Here is a 23,886-nt window from a genome sequence, read left to right on the forward strand (position 1 = left end):
TTTTAAAAATTTTCTCATTTAACATTGTCAAAAGTGTTATCTTGAATTCATCTCTCTCACTTTCATTTTCTTTTATATTTTGTTTGAAGAATTCTTTTTAATATGATATTGCCAGACAATATCAGGAGATGAACAAGAGCCCAGGGTTTTTTCCTAAAGGACTGTGAGTGTACTGACATTTCAAGATGTACTGGAAGTTTCTAAAGGAAAGGCTCTTCCTTTCAGGTCTAAGGCTTCTTGGCATAGGAAGAAACCAGTACATCGATCTGATGAATCAGTGTAGATCGTCCAAAGTAAGTTAGTCATTTCCTTCTCACTTCTTATCCTCCTGTCACAGTCTGGTTAATTTTTTAAGTGTAAGAAATAATGAATTGTAATTTCTCTGATCAAATAAAATATGTTTAATACAGAAACGGTACAAAAACTCCTCAGCATTCTCTAGGCTATAGCTTTTAAGTGATTATTTAATTAAAACAATTGAAGGCATAAGACATACAGTTTGTTTTTAAAAATCAATTTTATTGTGCTGGTCTTTTTTCTTGCTCATTTCACTCCCAGGGTTCACTTAGTGGGTGAAATGAGTACACTTTTCCAAATGCATTTTCACATCTTGGGTTTCATTTTAGTTTCTGGATTTAGATCTAGATTTAATGATTAGTCTTTTTTAGTAATTTATTTCTAAATAATTTGAGTATGATTTTCTCCACTCAGTGTATCTATAGTAAGAGATTTTGAAAATTAAGAATTTAAAAAGGTTTTAATATGTTAGAAACAGTCTTCTTGTAGGATTGATAAAAAGAAAGTAAATTTAGACCAATTGCAAATTGTACTATTGCAGAAATTTTTCAGAAGGAAAACGGCCCGTGATCTTCTACCAGTAAAGCCAGTGGAAATTGCCATAGAGGCATGGTGGGTGGTGCAGGCTGGATATATCACAGAAGATGACATAAAGGTAGTTATCTTATAGATTTTTAAAAATTACTAATTATAGTAATCTAATTTTTTTAAAAAAATAACAATATATTTGGTTTTCCTGAAGAAAATTAAACAAATTCAAAATTTAAAATGATCTTAGTAGGCTATAATATTGGTGGGTTCCCAAGATACTCTTTAATAATAAGGGAGACTTGACTTGGTTCACGTACAGTAATCTGGGGGTTTTAATTAGATAGTAGTTTAAATTGACATGGTGCTACAGCTACCGACGATCATATTGGCTAACACTTTTGAGACTTGCTGTGTGCTGGATGTGCCTCATTTGATGCTCATAACAACCTCAGAGGTATGTGTGATCTGTACCCCATTTCACATACGAGGAAAGTGAGCACAGAGAAATGAAGTAGATGGCTCCAGTCATAGTGGTAGTAGAGACCCAGGATTTTAACGCAGGCTGTTTGCTGTGGAACCTGTGTTCTTTTTTTTTCTTTTTAAATTAAATTTATTGGGGTGAATGGTTAATATGAACACATAGGTTTCAGGTGTGAGTTCCTTTGTTACAAGATCTGTATATTGCTCTGTGTGCCCACCACCCAAAGCCATATCTTCTCCCATCACCATAGGAACCTGTGTTCTTAATTACTCCGCTAAACTGCTGTATTGGCAGGTGCTGTGATAGGGTGATAGTGTCAAAATGAAGGGAAGTGGTATTCTCAGTGGTCAGACCACATTTAATCTGAGCCTTATGCATTTTTAGACGAGATGATGTACAGGAAAGGGGTGCGGTGATGGACAAGGGCCCTAGAGACCAGGTCATATCTCTGTGTGGCTGAAGAAATGTCAGTGAGCATGTGGACTTCTTGTTGTTTGCATTATATTTTACCCCAGAGGACAGATAAATCAAATGAGTGGAAGGCTTAAAAATTTTGCTTCAATATAAATACTTCCTAACAAAGCTTCAAATTATGTCATAAGATAGTGAACTTCTTACTCATAATAATCATGTGGAGTTTGAATTAACTTTATTTTTGAGAGGTTCAGAATCACAAATGGCTCAGATTCCAATTCAGAGAAGATGAGTAAGATTGGTATTTATTAGTGAACATTTATTACCAGCAAGTATTGTTATCTATAGATACTTTGTTCTCTAAGTTCTGTTGGTAGCATCTTTTGGCACCTTAATTGATGGTTATGTACATAGCTGTTTTTGGTTAGAATTCTGAAGTGATTAATTAAAAAAAAAGTAGTTGATTCAACAAATGACATATAATCATTGGTATAAACATGAATAGATTTGAGGAGACATGAATTAGTTAATTTGGACAGAACTTAATTGAAAATATTTTGCTTTTCTTAGATATGCACTTTGCCTGAGAAATGCGCTATTGATAAGATCATCGATGCAGGCCCTCAGCTCTCTGGATCACTAGATTACAATGTAGTACATAGTAAGTGGTTAGTAGAAATGGTCTTTTGTCAACATAAAAACGTGTTTTAAGCCATCGACAATTAATAGCAATTATTTATTAATTAGGCAAAAATAGTAATATTTCCTAAAGGCATGTTATTGTATGAAATGTAGCCATAGTCCATTGTTTTCCACTGTGGCTCTAATTAGTCACATCCACTAGAAATTTATACAAGGAAACATTTTGTAGTTCTAAGCATATGAGGGAAGCTGAGATCTGAGAACTTTAATTCTTCTATTTTACTTTTTTCTTTCTTTTTCACATGACATTCAATTGTATGAATCTTTACTACAGAAAATCGGGAATCAGTTTTTTTCAATGTTTAGCATTCCATCTAAAAGAAGGTGTTTTTGTTTCTGTAGGTTTATATAACAAAGGATTTATTTATCTGGATGTACCAATATCCGATGACAGTTGTATAGCAGGTAAGCATGTGCTAATATTTTTCCATTTTTTTGTTGTTGTTTTTAATGGTTTTGGGCACTGATTATTACTCTAATAAGTTAGACACAAATCATTCTAGGATCTTTGATGTTAGAATTTTGCAAAAACATTTTTTTTCTCATTACTCTGTAACATATTGTGGTGATTTTACTTAAATTCCTCATTTTCATTTTTATAGTATTTGGTGGACACACTATATTAAAGCAGTAGAAATCTGAGACCAGTTTCTCACAATCCTAAATCAAATTATTGTTTTTTATAAATTTAAGTCACATTTTAGTCCTTGTTTAGTGCATCACAGCTTTTACATATATTCAGTAAATATCATGGAACTGTGCGTTACCCATTTCCACTTATCTTTGCCTTACATTCTGTGTCACTGCCGTCTTTTTTCTCTTCATCTCCTCCTGCCTTCCTACTTCACCCGCCTCTCCTAGTTAAATCAATATTAAGGCCCTTGTGTATTTCCTTCTACACTTATGGGTGTATCAGTTCATTCAGTCATTCCCCTATTGCTGGTCATTTAGATTATTTCTAGTGTTTTGCTACGATAGTGATGTGGTTAACATTTTTGAACAGAGTGGAATTTTTTTCCTATAGGTTAGCTTTCTTACCAATTTGTAGAAGTACTTGTTATATTTAGGTTATGTGTTGCAAGTATGTATGCCAGCGTATCTTTTAGCTGTTGTTCTTGTTTGTGTTGTCTGTCACCATTACTAAGATATTTAATATTTGTATAATCAATTATAAAGTGTCAAAAAAATTCCAAGGAATGGCCTTACTATTAACAATTGACTGGCTTATTACAAAAATATGACTGTGAATCTTGACCAGTTACAATGCTCTTGTGTGTCCTGATATTTATTTGTTAGTGTGTATGATGATTCTTTAATGATGCATTTTGAACCATGCATAAACATGAATTCTGTTTTATGCTTGGGAGACAGCTGAGAAACTCAATGAAAATATGATTCTGGTTTGTATAGTGGCCCCTATAAAAAATAAAATACTAGTTTTCAAATTTGGAATGTTCTGACAGGGAATTAATTTCTGGAAGACAGGTAGGTGGTAGTGGTTTCCTGTCACTACTGGAAAATATGAAAGCATTACTCTGGTCCCTGCTCTCCTTTGATAAACTGACATTGACTCATTTGAGATCCACTTACAGAGATTGGTCTTGATTAGTTCATTTCAGTCCATTTCGATAGTTTGAATATTGACTCACATTAGCAATACGTTTGAAGGAAGCATTAGAGAAGGGCTAAATGGGTGGCTTCTCTATTATCATGGTCTGCCATGCTTCACACAGCATCTGGCAAGTTTTGGTGGTACAGACAAGACCATGGTATTTAACTGCTGTCACCATGTGACCTCTGGCTGTTCCCCAAATTGGAATAACCCATGAAAGGAAAGCAGTTTGATAACATGGAAGCCATCAAATTCAGCACAAAAGGCACCTGAAGGTGATTTCAGAGGAAGCAGTCCAGCTGTGTTTCAACAAAAAATAAGTACTGTTGTCGTCATACTTTATACTTGTGCATTTCGTGTCTACCTTTCCCTTAGAGTTTCTAGGTTTCTTTATTCTCAGGTACAGTGCTTCTAGGACATATAAATAGTCTAAATATCCTTGAAAACTTTTGTCATATATATTTAAACCTGTAGTCTTGGACTTAGTTTCTTATTTGATGTGAGTTGAGGGTCCAACTTGGTTTTCTTCAGTTTGCGTAACCAGTAGTATTTGGATAGATGCTAGAGTGTTTTTTCAATAACTCGTTAACCACTGAAAGGAAGCATAACTTTTGTCATATATTAAATTTCCTCTCTATGTTGGATTAATTCTCATATCCTTTATTCACGTATTCGTTTTTATTCTTAGACCATATTATTTTCATTATAGTGACTTAGAGTAACCTTTTCCCCCCCTGAGGATATTTTTCCCATTGCCTTCTCAGAGAGAGAGAGAGAGAGAGAGAGAGAAAGAAATGTTGATGTGAGAGAGGCACATCAATTGGTTGACTCCTGCTTATGCCCCAACCAGGGCCAGGGATCAAGCCTGCAATCGAGGTATGTGCCCTTGGCTGGAATCGAACCCAGGACCCTTTACTCCGCAGGCCAACAACGCTCTAACCACTGAGCAAAACTGGCTAAGACATAGAGTAACCTTAAATATTAGTTATAGCCAGGCCTTCCTGTGTCTTTTCTTTATAGCTTCCTTGGCTATTCCTAGGTACTTTGTAAAGAATATTTATTTATTTATTTTTAACATTTTTTGAATAGGCAATAATTATGATAGAAAAATCCTAAATTTATAAAGGAGTATAAAAACATTTGCTTCCCACCCCTGTCCTTAGCTACCCAATTTTTCTCTCAGCAGCCACTGTTACTTTTTTTGTATAGTCTTTGAAAGTATAAAAGGCATATATGTGTATATCTTTTATGTGTGTGGTGTTTTTTTTATACAGGTTTTGTACTCTGGTTTATACTTTTTTAAAAACTTAATATATATTAGAGACTTCTATATCTCATCATGTAGAATTGCCTCATTCTTTTTGCCTAGATGTGAGTTGTGTATTTCTAACTACTCAGTGCTGTGGTTTCCTTATCTCTAAAATAGGGGTATAGTATTGAACAACCCATGGGGTTAAGAGGATTGAATGAAATTGTGTTTGTAAAGTACCTGGCAGTAGTCTCGCCCTTAGTAAGTCTTCAATAAATGTTTGTTATTACTAATTATTACACAACTGTAGTGTAGGAAGATAATTATATCAATTATGGGAATCTGAAATATTTTTAAAAAGAAACCTTTTATCCGTAATGGCTAAACTATGGATGGAACAATGGGTAGCACTAACTTAAAAAAAATGGTGTGCTCCAGATCTGAAGTGAATAACCTGTCCTGAAATGTACATTGTGGTTTTTCATGGTGCCTTCATTTGGACCACTTGAGTTTTGTCTTATTTCTGTCTGTTGGGAATAAGTTAGGTTTGGGGTGCAATTAGATGGTATCAGGGTCAGGGACACAAGAATACCCCAGTTCTGCTATGGCCTAAGCACTCTGCCTTCGCAGAATATTTTCAAGGGAAATGTGCCCACAGGGCAGCATGGCAAAGGGAAGTATAGTGCTTCCATTATCACCTGGGCAGAACACTATTAAATTGGATTAGAGCATCTGGACCAAAGAGATGGAAACAGGTGGGTGTGAATAAACTTTCAGTTGGAGAGCCAGGATGGGCAGCGCCTTGTGCTGCAGAAGGTCTTGGCCTCGTTCGCACTGAGGAGGGTACAGAATAGAAAGCCCCAAAGAGCAGTTTATACCAGTAATTACTGGTAAAAGGTGGGTGGCCGTCACACAGATGCGTTTCCCTCCTCTCTGGATGGAGCTGGGTGATGAGAGAAAGGCAGAGAGCCAGCACTTGCCTCCACCTGGTTTTTGTGTAGCCCAGTAAGTCAGTCCTTTGCTTTTCTGCCCTTGCCCAGTACCTCTTCTGCCTTCACCATTCTGAAACAGCCCCAGGCCCCCTGCCTTCTTACCAAGCCCATGTCCACCAGCACTTTCTCTGCCTCTGTAGTGCTGAGAGGTCCATGGGAATTAATTACTCTTTGTAGGATTTATGCTCTACCATGGGAGTCTTCTCTGTAGACAGGGTTGTATATGACTTGAACTTTGGGAGTTTTAGAAAACTTACTACTGAGTAGGTAAAATAAATCACAAACTGAACTCATTCTTTTAAGTTAGAGTTCTCTTTTTGAATAGATTTTTGGTTTACATGTTCTTGTTTTATAAAATTGTATTACTGAGAAAAGTCTATTTTGTTTATTTTAGTTCCTCCCCTTGAAGGTTTTGTAATGAATCGAGTGCAAGGTGATTATTTTGAAACTCTACTCTATAAGATATTTGTTTCAATAGATGAGCATACTAATGTTGCAGAGGTAAGTGTACCAACGTCTTGCGAAAGAATTTAACCTCAAGATTGTAAGTTAAGTTTGTATAAAGTAGGTAAAATTACTTAATGATATGGTTAAAATGTTTTAAAAATCTATACATGGGTAGGTTATGGACTGTTAATATATTTAAGTCACTCTTCTTAAGTTACTTCCTGCATTTATAAAATTTGGTAAATAACTTTTCATAGGACTTGACAGTCTTGCACCGTGTAACAACATGAGAGAGGGACCACATATATGACGGTGGTCCCATAAGATTACAATGGAGCTGAAAAATTTCTATGACCTAGTGACATGATAGTGTTCCTAGGGTCACACACAGCACAATGAATTACTGTTTTGTGCTGGTTTCAGTCTATGGATAGTAATGCTGTCATCCAGAAAAGCCTGAGGGCACTCACCTGGGCCCTGTGCACTTTCCACAGATTTCCCCTTTCTAAACCAGTGTTACTGCTGGACCTGCCTTTGTGGTTCTTACTACAATTTTGCAAGATTCCCTTCAGCAATATCCATTAGGAAACTTTGAAGATAATAAGTTTCTTACAGGCCCTGGAGTGTACAAGGCAGCTGGTTGGGGTTGGGGGGGCAGGTCCAGAGAAGAAACAAGTAGCCCAAATGCTAGTTATTAATATCAAGATGTCCAAAACATGTGGCTCAAATGGTCACTTATGGAAATCAAGAGTGGAGTGCGGTGGGGTTGGGGGGATGCTCTTTATCTAGTCCTGTGGCTGGCAAGGTGTTTATTCCAGATAGCCTTCCTTGCAGTGGCCACCTTTGCAATCAAAGCTTAAACCAGACACTTGCATTACAAAAAGAAAAGCCAACTGTAGGGCTTAAACTTACTCAATTACTCACATGTTTGTGGTGATGATGGTGTAAACCTGCTGCACTGCCAGCAATGTGAAAGTACAGCACATGCAATTATAGTAGTAGGCTATACCATCTAGGTTGGTGTAAGTACTCTCTGATGTTCACACACTGGCGAAATCGTGTCATGTCGCATTTCTCAGAATGTATTCCTATCTTTAAGCATGACTGTAGAGTAAAAGGATTGTAGACTATTGGTTGATCTAGGAGTTAATTACTCTAGGAGTTTTCTTATTTTATTTATTTATTTAAAATATATCTTTATTGATTTCAGAGAGAGGAAGGGAGAGGGGGAGAGAGAGAGAGAGAGAGAAACATCAATGATGAGAGTCGTCATTGATCGGCTGCCTCCAGCCTGCCCCCGACTGGGGATCGAGCCTGCAACCCCTGCATGTGCCTTGACCAGGAATCGAACCTCGATCTCCTGAACCCTAGGTTGATATTCAACCGCTGAGCCACGCCTGCCAGGCAAGTTTTCTTATTTTAAATGAGACAAAATTAAAGAGGAAGGAATCTTAAATTGTTCAGATCACTACCTGGATTTGTACTACTATAAACATCTTAGAGATATGGAGAGAAGAAAGTTCTGATTTCAAAATTTATTCAGTCTTTCAGTTATTCATAATTTAAAATTTTGCTGATTATGGTTAAAGTGTCTACTGCAACCATGTAATATGCTGATAATTCTAAGAATGTAAAACAATTTTTTTTATTTTTCAGCTTGCAAATGTCCTTGAAATAGACTTATCCCTGGTTAAGGTATGTAATTTTTATACTCTTTTTACTTAGAGTGTAAATACTGAATGGATTTTATCATAGATTTTGTCTTGATAAGCTACAGAGAAACAGGCAGTGAGATTCTTTTTAGCTGTCAGAGGGAGTGTGCACAGTATGGGGGTGCTTACAAGATAGAAAAGAGCAAGATAAGCTCCTGAATCAGTGTTCCACCCCACAGAGTGAAAGGGAGCACCCACACTTCTGTGCAGAGCAGGAAGCAGGCTGATCGGTGTCTTGTAATGAGATAATTAAAGCAACAACTCCGCCACTGGGATAGATCTAGGAAGGACCAGGCCAGAGAATTGGATGCATTCCCTCTTCTATATATGTGAAGTTCTAAGGGGAAGAACAGCCTACTGAAAATGTTTTTTTCTACTTATGGGATGAAAATGTTTGAGGATCACTATAGGCATAGTCTGTGGTAATATTTTGTCTACAAAGGTTCTGATGTCTGGTTTATTTTAAATGCTCATTTCCTATATATATTTCTTTCAGAATGCTGTTTCAATGTATTGCCGATTGGGCTTTGCCCATAAGAAGGGACAAGTAATAAATTTGGATCAACTTCATCCGTCCTGGAGAAATGTTCCATCTATAAACAGATTAAAGTAACTCATTTATTTAGTATGAGATATTAGAGTTTTCTTTTGGAAAGTGAAACAAAACATACTTTTACCTACAAAAATTTTACTTATTCACCCTGTCATTTGAGATGAATCTTTAATATTAGTGGGGTTTTTAAATCTTTGTATGTGTGTTGAATCTTTTTTAGAATCTGAGGAAAACTAAGAACCCTCTCCCCAGAAAAAGCATATACAATATTTCACATATAATTTTAAAGGGTTTTTAAATTCCCTGGAGCCTGTCTATGGGTCTTGGTTAAGAACCTTTGCTCTGTGAGGGCACAGCATTTTGGGGCTACATCTCAATTTCAGGCTTGATTATGACTGGATTTAGATGGGTGTTTATAATTTAAGTACTGACTTCATTAGCTACCTTTATGTAAGATTATTTATATGATTTTTAAAAAGTGAATAATTTCTTCATTAATAGGAGTACTTTAGACCCACAAAAGATGCTTCTATCCTGGGATGGCGGGGAAAGCAGGAGTCCTATACAAGAAGCTTCGTCGGCTACTGACACTGATACAAATAGTCAAGAGGACCCAGGTTAGCAGTTACTTAGTTTAATTTGGAGTTTCTCTACAGATATGGCATGTGTCTGCACAGAGTGAACTCTTTGGACTTAGTTATTTTATAGTTTTGTTCTAGATGTCACTCATTCAGTGTGCAGTCTTGAGTACTAACCAACATGTTGGGCACCATGCTAGGTCTTAAGGGTATAAAATTGATGAGTAAGGTACTTTCCTTGTAAGAATTAAATCTAGGGAGAGAGAAAGCAGTGTAACCACAGAAACCACAACAGTGTGAGAAATGTTACAGTGTTTGTGGGGGCAAAGAGGTAGAGCCCCTTGCTGGCTGGAGAGGTTCAGTAAGCCTTCTGGGAGAAGATGATATTTGGGCAAGAATAAGAGCTAGCTGGTGAGTGAGGGAAGGCCGTAGCATGGGCTCAGCACAAAGGGTAGCAAGGCATAGGGATTGGGAGGCCGCACATGGTTTTATGTCGAGGTGGAGAGGAGGAGCACAGCAGGGGCTCCCAGTTCTTCCCCAAGTGGCTCTGTTACCTGTGCCAGGTGACCTGTCTGAAGAAGTTAGGCTGGTTAGTCTTAAGATCTCACAGTTATCAAGTCTTGGTTTATTACTGCTTTTCAAGAAATTTACTACAAAAGTGAGTGCTTTTAAAATCCTTTTTTTTTTTTAAACTTTATATTGGGACCTCTTAGGTTGACAGTATTGCTTATACTTAATTATGTACTTTCTGGTTATTAAATGAAGCCAAAATGATAAGCAGATCATAAGCAAAGAATACTTTTCATTTACTTCATTTTAAATTATTTTTTTCCAGCTGACACAGCCAGTGTAAGCAGTTTAAGTTTGTCTACAGGATATACAAAGCGTATTGCGTTTCTGTTTGACTCAACTCTCACTGCCTTTTTAATGATGGGAAATCTTTCACCAGTAAGTCAAATTCTTGTTTAAATACAAAAATGTTTAAAGTAAAGATTAGATATAAAATAATTTAGTGCTGTGTATCTTTTTTATTAAGTACTATATTTTATTCTTGAAAACGTAACTGCCTTTGCTTTTATTCCTTAGGGGGAGTATAGTAAACTTTTAGTGACCTTTACTTTTGTAATGAGAAGAATTAGCCTCTCACCTCACCCACCCTTAAGTTTAAATATATTAGAAAGCATAATATAAATATAAGATGCTATGCTCAGCATAAAAAGGGAAAACTAGAATTTGAATGACTTGTATAAGGCACCAAAATACATTTTAGTGTTTTTGTTTTCACTTCTATATTGCAGAACTTGAAAAGCCATGCAGTCACCATGTTCGAAGTTGGCAAACTCTCAGATGAGTCTCTGGACAGCTTTCTTATAGAGCTGGAAAAGGTAAATCTAGATTGCTTGTTGTGGGCTGTCAGGGCGTTTGGAACCTTTTCTTGCTTGATAAAGCATCAGTTATTGATTTATGTAGATTCATGGTGTATTTCTCGTTTCTCCTTCATTCCCCACCTGAACACTGTGGTAGTCATTTACATTTAAACATATCGAGTAGATGAATGAAATTTGTGATTTTAAAAATGACTTATCTATCTCATCTAACTCAGCATAATTTGATATAAAGAAGAAATAGGGTATAGAAATCTTAGTCTAGTGTAATTTTTTAAATTGCATTTTTCTAAAATAGTCTTTTTGTATGTATGTATGTATGTATGTGTGACTCTCTGAGATCTCCTCTTACAGTTTCATTTGAAGTTTTTGTTCCACCTGTCCCTGGGTATCATATTTATGTCCACTTACTACCCCCTTTATCCTCCTGAATACTTCAGCCATACAGGGTGGGGCAAAAGTAGATTTACAATTGTTTGTATGGCAAATGATTAATAAATAATGATATAAGAATAAACTCTTGTGTTTTGTGTACTCACAGCTGTAAACCTACTTTAGCCCCAACCTTTTGCTTTTTACCACCATTTTTCCTGTGAGGACAGCCTTGGTTTCCCTTAGCTCTAAACCTTGGTTGCCCTTTGAGTGTTTTCATGCCCTGGATATTGTATTCTGTCCTCTGCTCTTTATGCAAATATTTCTTGTGCCTAATCTGTTTCTCGACTAGTAATTGTGGTACCTTTTGTGCTTTAGTGATGAACACTGTGTGTTAAATGGGCTGTTTAGAGAATTTTTGATGATTTTGTAAATTCCTTTATATCTTCTCTTTAACATACAGCAAAATTCACTCTCTTGAGTGTACAGTTTTATGAATGTGTTTCCAGTTTTTGTGAGACAGTGAATATAACTATAATTGTATGTGTGAACATAAGTTTTCATGTCTCTTAATTAGACATCAAAGATTGGGAATCCTGGGTTATATGTCAGTTATATGTTTACCTTTACTAGCGATTACCAAAATATTTTCCAAAGTTGCTGTGCTGTTTTTGCATTCAAGCCTGCAATAGGTGAGTTCAGGTTGCACTATGTCCATGCTATGTGGATGTCTTTTTGATTTGAGGCAGTCTGTGGGTATGTAGAGGTTTTTTATTGTAGTTTTAATTTGCATTTTCCTAATGACTAATGATATTGAGCACCCAGATTTGTTATTATTTTTCTTCCATATCTAGTTTGGATATTAACATTATTAATTTAGATGCTATCATATGCCCACCATATATCTCTTTGGTGAAATGTCTCCACATCACTTGCGTATTTTATTGGGCTGTTTGCTTTTCTTATTATTAAGTTTTTAGTGAACCATATATTTTCCAGGTACAAATCCTTTTTCAAATTCATCTTTAGCCAAAATTTTCTCCTAGCCTGTGGCTTGTCTTTTCAGATTGGGTGTGATGTATTATAGAATTGGACCCCTGAATCCTGTATCTTAAAAAAAAGACTTTCCATAACATTTTTTCATTGCTCCTTCTCCTAGGACCTTTACTTTTTCAACGTAGAAATAGATTTGAGGTAACCCTTGTCATTAACTGGTCTCTTTTACTTTAAATTTCCATTATTCCCTCAGTGCCTTTAACACCTTATTAACCCCACTTCTTATTGTGTATCCTCTTTTGCCAATACATTTATATTATATTCTTGTGCATTTTAAGTTCTGTTCTTCTGACTTTTATTTTTCTTACCTCATCTAGTCTTTTATCGAATATGGCAAATTGGAAAATCACTTTTACTCTTTATGTATCTATAATCTTTCTTAGCACATAGTCTTTCTTGGGAAGATCTATTAGTGTGAAGTTTAGTTTTTAAAAATAGTTTCTTGGCTGTTTTTTAAGACACCTCATCTTGATTAAATTTAATTGGTTGATCTTATTTAATGCAAATCTCATTTAGTTATTTCCCGCTGTAGACCTGTCCTTCCATGTTCTGTGTTGTTTTTGGGATGTATGTGTTTTCACATATTAAACAGGTGACTAACTCAGAGTCAGAAGAACATGCATTAAAATGAAAGCCCAGTGAAGGTAGGGGTTTTGTTCAGTACGCTATCCTCACATCCTAGACAGTCATAGCACATAAGAGGGACTCAGTAAATCCTTGTTGAATGAATTTAAGCTGTATTTTCAGCAATGGTGAACAGCTATAAGTCACATTCTCTATTGTCCCTTGTACCCAGTTATCCAAAATTGTGAAGAGGGTGATGAAAATTAGAGGCATAATTGGTGGCTGTGGATTGGAGTACTTTACTGGATGAAGCAGAATATAGACCTTAGAGGTTTTTAAGCACCCTATTTGAATCATACATAGGACATATAAATTATATAATTGTATGATTTAGTATTATTTGGTTGCTAAAATTGTTTTACTTGTTGGGGTAATTCCTACTATCTTCAAAGTTGTGGTCAGATGGAAAAATAGAGATTGAGGTTAGTATTGTTTCAGTAACGCTGGGGCAAATTTTTGATTTAATGATTTTTAATAATGTCTAAATATCTCTACTATAGAGTTACATATTAGAACGAATGGCATAAGAGCGTTATTTGTTGGAAAATTTATTTTCTCTTGGTTTAGGTTCAGAGCACCGGTGAAGGAGAAGCACAGAGATATTTTGACCATGCACTTACTCTGAGAAACACGATACTGTTTCTTCGTCATAATAAAGATCTAGTTGCACAAACTGCACAGCCAGACCAGCCCAATTATGGTATGAGATATATTCTTGATTTTGAAGATGATCCCATGGAACTTCTAAGAAATTAAATAGCTCATGTTCGCTTATTTAATCACTTATTTAATACATTTTGTGTAAGCATATTGAATTTATAGCTAGAGGCTTGTTATGTAAATTTCCTTGCTTGTCAAATGTTTCTTACCTTATTTTACTGTTTCTCCTCTTACGTGCCACTGATATCTGTAGTTTTTAAATCGGATTAGTACCTACAGAAAGGGTTGGGGTGTTTAATTTGTTTTAGTAGCTGGGGAATTCAGAACAGGCATTATTTCTAGTTAATGTAGGAAGCATAAAATTTCAAGAGTGAAAGATTCCATTGTATAAAAGTAGTAACAGGAGTTTCCTATTCAAGTGCTGCTGGAATATTTGTTTACTGAAGTATTTTACTTTAAAAAATAGACAAGGGAACAGATAACCTCTTTTTAAAGAGTAAAAGAAAGTAGTAGCAATTTTAATCTATTGGTGAACTGTGGCTGCTGCCTTAGGGCGAACTCTTAGTTTTGATAGATAGGTAGTGTTCTCCAACTTGAGTTGGACTGATGGAATTAGAATTTCAGATTCTGATTCAGTAGGTTCTGAGTTGTGGAATGGCACCCAGGAATGTGTGTTTTTTAAAAGGTGGAATGGCTTGAGCACTAGTGTAAGAGCATTTGGCTCAAGTCCTTGGACATTCACAAGAGTTGCATCTTAGGACTTCATGAGTTCTTAGCACCATGAGTTCTTTCACCCATTCTTTCAAATCTGTAACCTTTTTTTGTCTTTTATGACGTTCATATTTTTTGAGAATATAGTCCCTTTTTGTTGGTTTTGCTAGAATGTTTCTCATCTTGGGTGTATGTGATGTTTCCTCGTAATTAGATTTAGGTTACGCATTTACCTCTAGAATATTATGTCAGTAATGTGTCCTTCTAAGGGAGTGACATCTGGAGGCACATGATTCTCACCTGTCCCCCACTGTGATGTTAATTTTGATCCCCCAGTTAATGTGTTTTCTGATTCCTGTGCTGTATAGTTAACTATTCCTCCCCCACCCCACCCTGCAACTAGTAGGCAATCTGTGGGCAGATACTTTCCTACTAGATTCATCATTCATTGTTGATTCTTGCCTGGACTGTTTTTTATTTTTCCAACTTTAGACTTCTCCCATATTTGATAGTTGGGACTAGACGTTCTTTTATATTCTCAGTATGGATTTGTGAATTCTTATGTTTTTTCAGTGGTTTATAATTAGTCTTTACTGTCTCTTAATTATTTTATGCTATAGTTCTCTCAGATTTTGCCAGTGGGATTTCTTTCAAGCTGGTTCCTGTCTCCTTGTGCTATGCCTCCATCTTTAAAATTTTTTTTGAGCAATTTTTCACTTTCTGGCAAAATAATCTTATCTTGTACTTCTGTCCCCCCTCTAATCCCTCTTCTTTTCTTTTCTTTTTTCTTTTTTTTACTGAAGGTATGGTATTAAGCTAAGATTCTGACCCTAGTCATGCTCAGGGCTTCTAGTCCCTTTCAGCAGAGAGTGGAAATCCTTAAAATCTGTTGTATACTGAGTGAATTCATGTTTTATGGACCAGCAGTCTAGGCATATATTTCTTTTTTTTCTTTTCTTTTTAAATATATCTTTATTAATAGATTTCAGAGAGAGGAAAGGAGAGGGGGAGGGAGAGATAGAAACATCAATGATGAGAGAGTCATTGATCGGCTGCCTCGCATGCCCCTGATGGGGGATCGAGCCCGCAACCTGGGCATGTGCCCTGACCGGAAATCGAACCCTGATCACCTGGATCCTAGATCGACCCTCAACCACTGAGCCACACCCGGCTGGGCGGCATATATTTCTAAGTGCGCAACTCCTGCTCCTATGCTAAATTCAGAACTTGACTGAGATGCTTTTTGTAGAGATTGGAAATTGGAGGAGGGAAGGGCACAGCTTCCTTGTGGCACTCAGGCTTTCATAATTCCATTGGCCTGGAGTTGATGGTGATGGAGAGGAAGAAAGGCAAAGCAAGCACTTTCTTACAATTAAAAGGTAGTCTAAAGAAATACCAGTGCACAGTTATCTTTTTAGACCAGAAATAAAAACTATTAGCTTACATTTTAAAAGTGTCTTCTTAGTAGTCACTTAGGAAATTTGGAACTTTCAATATTCTACCTTTAAGAAAAAATTAAAATCTAAAGGTAATTAATTGGTATTTTGTCTTGTACATTTTTGTTTCATATTGTCACAGTTTCATTCTCTGTGTATGCTTGGTCATAATTCAGGTTTTCCTCTGGATCTCTTACGCTGTGAAAGCCTTCTTGGTTTGGACCCTGCAACTTGCAGCAGAGTTCTAAACAAAAATTATACACTACTTGTTTCCATGGCTCCTCTCACCAATGAAATTCGGCCTGTCAGCAGCTGCACCCCTCAGGTAAAGACCCACTTGGAAGAAGGCTGGTGCTGTCATTTCATTCTTCCTCGTGGTGACTTGAAGAAGAGGTTTAACAGTCTTATTGGTTAATTCTCAACTTGCAGATACCAGATTTAAATCGCTGACTCAGAAAGCAGTTTTGTATTTATGCTGTTATAAGATAGTATGTTCAATTTGTGAGGTATAATTGGTACATTTTATTTATGTGTCATCTAGTGACTTGTGACACAGCAGATTAGTTTTCTTGAATGTAGTCTTTTAAAGAGAACGTTTCCGGATGCTCTGGGAAGGGAGTCTAGGTTGCCTTGAGGGATAAGATAAATTTAATGAGGAAAAAGGAAATGTTTTAGAAATGGGGCTGTGATGTTAAAACTGAAAAGAGGATTGTAGTGGAAAGGAGGTAGATCTCTGGTTATCTTTAAAATTTATTTGTGAAAATGACTTCTGGTTTTTACTTTTTAAAAATAAATCAGGTCTGTTGATTTGTATACTTAGCAAGGACTTTGTGGTCTGTGCGGTTTCCAAACAGTGGGGATTATGTTGCTCTTTTTCAGTGTTACATCCTGCCTGATTTCCTAGATGTGCAAGGTTTAATGGTGTAGGATAAAGGAAGGGATTCTTGTACAAGGATGATTTTGTTACCTGTGCTGATCTAGCTGCCTCAGTGAGCACACCCCCCCCCCCCCACATTTGTCCTCTATTCAACTGGAGTGGTTATTGGTTTGCATTTACCAATCTCTTTTTATAATTCTTTGTGTGCCCCCTCCAACCCCACCTCACTACACACTTCCTCCTATTCTTTAACACAACCTCTAGGCATAGTAGGAATTCATGAACTGTAAATGAATGGGAGAATAGTCCCTTTGGTGAGAAATTGCATGTGATTAATAATAATTATAATGAACACTTTGATATAGAGCTTACTGTATACCAGGTACTATTTTAAACTTTTTTGAACAACCCTACTATGCCCCTATGAGGTAGATATTTTATTGCTACCTTACAAAAGAGCAAAATGAGGGCACGGAGAGCTTAAGTAACCTTCTTAAAGTGATATGGCCGAGGGGATGGAGCCCCAGTTTAAACTTTGGTCTGCCTCAAAGTCCATTCTCTAAGTGCAGTGATAAGACATGCTTTCTTAGTTCCAGCATAAAATTGAAACTATTTGAACAGAGCATTTGAAAGTTATTTTCAGAAGGATAATAATAGTTAGCGTTTATATGCAGCATTAGCTGTTAATGAGACTATACTTGGTCACTTGTGAATTTGGCTTTTTTTGATAAGTATTACAGCTTTACCTCACCTGCTTTATGATTATAGCATATTGGACCAGCTATCCCAGAAGTCAGTTCTGTCTGGTTTAAACTGTACATTTACCATATCACTGGGCAGGGACCACCATCTCTTTTGCTGTCCAAAGGTACAAGACTTCGAAAACTGCCAGATATTTTCCAGGTATGTTGTGTGAGATTTGTTTGTTTTAATTATTTTTGAGGAAGGTAGAAATTGGTATGTGGTATTATGGATAAATTTCTTAATTTTTCTCCCCATATTTCTAAACACCATTTTTTCTTTTATTCATTTCTTTCCCATAGGGTTATGATCGATTACTAATAACGTCTTGGGGTCATGATCCTGGAGTAGTTCCTACATCAAATGTGCTCACAATGTTGAATGATGCTTTAACACATTCGGCAGTTTTGATTCAGGTACAGTGACTTTATTTGAATCAATCCGTTTTGGATTTTATTTTAAAGATTGTAATTTGTGCATCTTTCTGCTGAGTCGCAATCAGATGTCAGTACTTTGAAATTTGTAAAGCTGAACTGTAAGGAACCAGATCCGGGTTTCAGGCCTGGCCTTTGTCTGGCAGTGTGTGAGTGGTAGAAGTAACATGGACTTTGAAGCTAGACTCAGCTTTGAATTTCAGCCTCACCTTTTTTACCCACGTGGCTGTATTTTTTTTTCCTTTAGGAATTGCTTTATTGAGCTATAATTTGTATAGCATATAATTCACCAGTTTAAATTGTACAATTCATTTTTTTTTTTTAGTATATATTAGTTCCCCTTATTGGTGGTTTCACTTTCTGTGGTTTCAGTTACCCATTGTCCACCATGGTCTGAAAATATTAAATGGAAAATTCCAGAAATAAGTAATTCATAGATTTAAATTACACGACATTCTGAGTTGCATGATGAAATCTCAAGCTGTCCTGCTCCATCCCTCATGGGGCATGAATTGCCCCTTTGTCCAGCGTCTCCACACTTGTATACACTTCCGGCCTGTTACTTAGTAGCCGTCTTGGTTATCAGAAAGAGAGAGAAAGGGAGGGAGAGAGAGAACATTCACATACCTTTTATAACAGTATATTGTTACAATTGTTCTATTTTATTTTTGGTTATTGTCAGTCTTTTACTGGGCTTAATTTATAAATTAAAAACATAGTATGTGTAGGATTTGGTATCATCCTGGTTTCAGGTATCTACTAGCAGTCTTGGAGGGTTTCCACCATGGATAAGGGTGAACTCCTGTGGTCACAGATACCTGCAGCCATCACCACACTCAGTTTTAGAACATTTTCATCACTGCACAAAGAAATCCTGCACCTTTTCCTCTCACTCCCCTATTCTCCCAGCCCCCTAGCCCTAAACAGTACTATTTACTTGCTCTCTCTCTCTAGAATGCCTATTTGAGGCATTTCCTATACATGAAATTATATAATATGTGGTCTCTTGTGACCCACCTCTTACTTAGTAGGATGTTTTCAAGATTTGTCATGATTCAGCAAGTATCATTACTGGATTCCTTTTTATGGCCAAGTCCCTTCTATGAATACACCACGTTTTTTGTCCATTTATCATTGATGAATATTTGGGTTGTTTCCACCTCTTAGCTATTATAAATAATAATAATCACTGTTACAAACATTCATATACAAGTTGTTGTGTCGACATTCATTTTTCTTAAGTATATGGCTAGGAGTGGAAATGCCAGGTCCTATGATAACTCTGTGTTTAATTGTTCAAGGAACTTCCAGGCTGTTTTCCAAAGTGGCTGCACCATTGTACATTTCCACCAGCACTTGGTATTATCTGACTTTTTAAATTATAGCCACCCTAGTGGGTTTGTAGTGGTATCTCATTGTGGGGGCAGATGATGATGTGTTGTGTTGTGGGCATGTTGAGTATAAGGTGTCTGTGGGACATTTGGGTGGTAGAGAAATCTAGTAGGTAATTGAAAATATTGTGAAATTCAAATGAGAGGTTGAACAGGAGAGACTGATTTGAGTGTCAGAATCAGCATGTATTAGTCTCTGCTGTGCCCTCTATATTTCTTTATGCAAGTGCAGGCACTTACACACTGACACGCCCCATGCGTTTTCCACTTAGCAATCGGAGATCTTTCCATTTCAGTTTGTAGAGCGCTTCCTCTTTCTTTTTATTTTTGTAGCAGAAAATACATTTATTTATTTAACCAGTCCCCTATCAATGGGCATTTTGATTGCTTCCAGTTATATATAATTATAATATTGTAACAAGTAATTTTGGATATATGTCATTCAGTGCAGGTTTTTGAGTTTTGCACTCCTGGTCAGTGGTATGCCAGGTGATTATGGGGATTTTCACCACGTCTGTCTCAGAACTAACCCTTGTGCCTGTACACTTGATCTCATCCAATCCCCACTTGGCTGACTCCCGATTTATGTTTGTTAAATTAGCCTCCTTTTTAAAATTTAGCCCATACACACAATTTGAGGCCCATTGCCTCATAGGTTCATATGTACTTAAGACTGTCTTTGCTTGCTGGAGAAAAATAGAAACTTGTTGAAAGCACTTTGATGGAGCTAAAGTAATGTAGAATATACCACCGCGTGTAGAATATACCACCGCGTGGCACAGTCTTATTTAGTGCTTCAATGTCTGTTGTTGGAAATGTAGGTTTCTCATGTACCTTTCAACTTGTATTTCTTCACGTTTAGGGCCATGGTTTGCACGGGACAGGAGAAACTGTCCACATACCGTTTCCCTTTGATGAGACAGAACTACAAGGAGGTACCTCACTTCTGATTTGTATTCATTTGACTTCTTTATTGTCAGTCTTTGTCACCAGTTTGGTGGAAAACATGGCAGGAAGTGAATGCTTAAAATTTTGAAGTTCTGGGGTGTTACCTTTTTGTTTTTAAAGATTGCTGGCCAAAGGGAGTTTTCTGTCATGTGCGTTTTCCCACAAGAATTGATAGAATAAGTCTCACTTAGGACCTTTGGAAGAATTCTCATCTGTCTCGGAGCTGAAGAGAAGTCATTGTCTTGCCCAGGTGGAAGACTAGGTTTTCTGTGTGTTTAGTTTTTAGTTTCCTTTTTATTGTTTATTTATTTGAAGCAAGCCATAGGGAAAATTTTATGCTTAGAAAGTTGATTTCTCCCCCCGCCATAATGTTATACACTGGTTTTCTTTAAGGGGCTTTTTTGGTTACTTTAGAAATCGGTGCTAATGAACATTTGTCTCCTACTTCAGTTTATAGAACACTTGCATGTATTTCCTGTTTCCGCTTTTTTTTAATTTTTTTGCTGTTAAATTTTATTTTTGCTGATGAGAGGATTTGAATGGATTCCAGTTTGAGCTAAGTTAAGCTGGTTAGAATGGAGGGGAAAAGCCCTGTTTAATGTTAGCTCTTCCTAGACTTGGATATGCAGTCTAGTATTTGATAAAGATGCAGGGAATTTCTGTAACAGCCAGTTCACTCTTCCTTTCGTCTAATAGAGAAGATACCTCTTTTCTGTTGAGTATTAAGAAAATATGTACATTCAAAAGAAAAATACTATCTGATTAAAACAACATTTATGTATATAGCACTTGGGTTTCCTGCTACATGCAGAACTGCTGTTCTGTAATCTGTTTTCCTGGTTTTCAGAGCCATGTTGCTTTGATTTCGAGAGAGCAGTGACTGGCCCAAGTAACTTGACCTAAGTTAATTCATATAAGAACTTACTGTTCTTTCAGAATGTTGGCCACCACTGCCCCACCCCCCAAAGGGGAAAGGCGGAAGATTGTTACAGATATCTTTTCCTTTTCACGTGGCCAGACTGCAGAAGCCTCACGCTTGAAATTAACTTCTCTCTTTTGCTGTTGTAAATGTGTACAAAATGTGGAGAAGAGAGTTTTCTCTTCCAAAAAATAGCCACTTTTCAGAAATAAGTACTTGTCTGCCACTAAACTTTGCTATTTAACCATCTGATACGTTATAAATTCTGTGGGGAAAATAATTGTTTATCTGAAGATGCAGGGTAGTGACCACAAAATCTTAAAATTCAGAAAAATCTTAAGAACTGATTGGTAAATCTCTTGCCTTGGGAGATTACTGTGTGAATTATAAAGAAGAAAAATCTTCATATTTGGATATAGAGCATATTTCTCTTTTGTAAGTTTACATATTTATAAGAACTTGAGCTAATATTTAATTTATTAGGAATATAATTTCAAGTATATTAGTTTTAATTTCAATAAGGGTAATTTTACTTTTCTTAAATTAAAATATAATACATATTTAATAAAGTCCTGGTAGAAGCCCACTAAGTATTTGGGGTAGAACCACTAAGAGAAGTCTAGAGAATTTGTCACTGACTGGCTCTGTTTGCTTACTTAGCAGGTAATTTGTTCTGATAGAACAAATGCCTCCTGAAGGCTCTAAATCTGTTATATGTGTATAACGTCCTTTTATGTTCACAGATATTTCTTCACTTGAATCAATCTTGGTAGATTAAAGTATAAAAGGAGTTCTAAGAATTGTTTAATAAAAGTATATTTTAGGTTTTTCGTGTTATTTTGTAAAACTGTTCACTTTTAATTTGATGTCAACTCTTTGTTCTTAGAGTTTACTCGTGTCAATATGGGTGTTCATAAAGCATTGCAGATATTAAGGAGCAAAGTCGACTTGCAGCATTTTTGTGGATATATCACCATGTTGAATGCTTCGAGCCAGCTTGCAAACAGGAAACTCAGTGATGCTTCTGATGAGAGAGGTTAGCCAATAGTTGGGTTTTGAATTAAGACCATTGGTATTGAGTTGATCACAACCTTCATATTTAAAAAGAATGGAGACTTTGTAGGGATGTTGACTTATTTAATACTTAATGCTTTTTCACTGAAGTATGAGAAAATGTTCTGTGACATCATTTGGACAAGTATCAATTGTTCAAATGGCGAAAATACTAAGTACATAATTAAAGAAGTAATGACCTGGGATTGGAATACAGAATGATTATTAGGTTGTAGCCCTTTACTGGCATGTCTCTGTTTATAGGCTTTAAACGAACTTCTTTTATGGGGTGATGGTTTCAAAATTTTAGTCTCTTTGTAAAGATGTTTCCAAAACAGAAAGAACAGTTCTTCCTTTTCGACCTTTGTCTTTCTGTCAAGGCACCATTGTCTCAGGTACCCAGGCCTAACGTCCCCTCTCTGGCATCCTCCTTTCCCACTCCGTCCAGTTGCTTCCAAGTCCTGTAAATTAGTCTTTTGAAATGCCTCTCATGCCCATTTCTTCCTGCTCTCGTTTTGTTCTTTGTAATGCCATTCGAGCCTGAGTCCTGGTCCTGGTCCTGGTCCTGGTCCTGTAAGCAGCCATTTCCTGCTTCACCGTCTTGGCCTCATTCTCGTTTCTGTCTGTCTCCACCCTATCCTGCATATTAACCATGGCTAGTTTTCCTTACATATCTTTTCCTTGCTTTTTAATTTAAAATTTTATTTTCCAGTTACCTTTTCATGCTTACCAATTGATTCTGCTCTGACCTAATTTTGGCTTGTATGTGGCTGTGGTTGCCATGGTGCCAGCCCTAGGCCATGACTCTAGAAAACCTTTCAATTCAATTGTCTGTCATCAGTTGACTATTCCTTGAGCCTCTTAGTTTGAAATCCTGGGGAACTATTTACTGCTAGCCATCCAGTGGATTGGATTGGCTCCCTTTGAGTTAGGTATCCTTTCCTGGTCCATTTACCTTTGGCCAGAGGATCTGGGTAACTTTTTATTTTTGACATAGCAGGTTTTTACATTTATCATTGCTGTATAATAGGCAATTTTCAACAGTTGACTGCCAGGTATCACAGGGGCATTTTCCAGAGAAGAAGGCTATGGGTTAGGCAGTCATTTCAAAGCATGTCTGCTATAGCTGTCATGTTTTATTTCATTCATTCCATGAGCATTTATGGAATATCTGCTTAGGTGCTGGAGATATTTAAATTTGTAAGCCCTAAGGAGTAATAACCCTAGAAAGGGAGACAAGCAAGTGAATCAGTCTTTGTGTAGTGTGAAAAGACTGCAATAGGGTCTGCTCTAGCTCACAGTGCTGAAGTAGGACAGAGAAGGCATGTCTCAGCCTAGCGGAGCTATCAGAGAAGGCCTCATACAGAAAGTAAAGTTTGGGCTGAATTTTGAAAAAAGGAGTTACCTCCATAAAAGATGATTGTTGTTTATTTGGAGAGTAGCAGTCTTTCAGGCAGAGGGAATCAGGGAAGAGGGTAGCTTGTTTTTGCCAAAAGAAAGGATCTATTGGGCAGTAATAGATGAGAATGGAGAAGTAGGTGAGATCTTGGAGCATCTTATGTGCTGAAAGATGGGAAGTCAAAAAGAATTTTGAAGAGGAATGACATAATCAGGATGCATATTTCCATGGTGATAGAAATGACTTTAGTAGTGCTCTAACTGAAAGTCTAAACTTCTTTTCTGCCTTTTGAATCCTTGTTTCTATAACCTT

General features: G+C 36.7%; 1 protein-coding gene across 2 annotated transcripts in view; it reads left to right on the forward strand.

Annotated features, from left to right (window-relative positions):
• Nucleotides 1–23,886, forward strand: part of FAM91A1 (family with sequence similarity 91 member A1) — a 42,001-nt gene that overhangs the window by 10,625 nt on the left and 7,490 nt on the right. The window contains exons 5-20 of one of the 2 annotated variants that reach the window (XM_081116665.1): nt 226–293; nt 839–952; nt 2,294–2,384; nt 2,768–2,830; nt 6,673–6,779; nt 8,382–8,420; nt 8,934–9,046; nt 9,492–9,607; nt 10,404–10,516; nt 10,867–10,953; nt 13,573–13,705; nt 15,989–16,137; nt 17,458–17,592; nt 17,733–17,846; nt 20,118–20,190; nt 22,009–22,158. In XM_081116665.1, coding sequence (XP_080972791.1) covers nt 226–293; nt 839–952; nt 2,294–2,384; nt 2,768–2,830; nt 6,673–6,779; nt 8,382–8,420; nt 8,934–9,046; nt 9,492–9,607; nt 10,404–10,516; nt 10,867–10,953; nt 13,573–13,705; nt 15,989–16,137; nt 17,458–17,592; nt 17,733–17,846; nt 20,118–20,190; nt 22,009–22,158 — 1,665 coding nt within the window. The remainder of the gene's footprint in view (nt 1–225; nt 294–838; nt 953–2,293; nt 2,385–2,767; nt 2,831–6,672; nt 6,780–8,381; nt 8,421–8,933; nt 9,047–9,491; nt 9,608–10,403; nt 10,517–10,866; nt 10,954–13,572; nt 13,706–15,988; nt 16,138–17,457; nt 17,593–17,732; nt 17,847–20,117; nt 20,191–22,008; nt 22,159–23,886) is intronic. The other variant, XM_081116666.1, reaches the window with a different exon arrangement.

Source organism: Miniopterus schreibersii (assembly GCF_964146895.1).
Source record: "Miniopterus schreibersii genome assembly, chromosome: 17".
NCBI classification, from domain to species: Eukaryota; Metazoa; Chordata; class Mammalia; order Chiroptera; family Miniopteridae; genus Miniopterus; species Miniopterus schreibersii.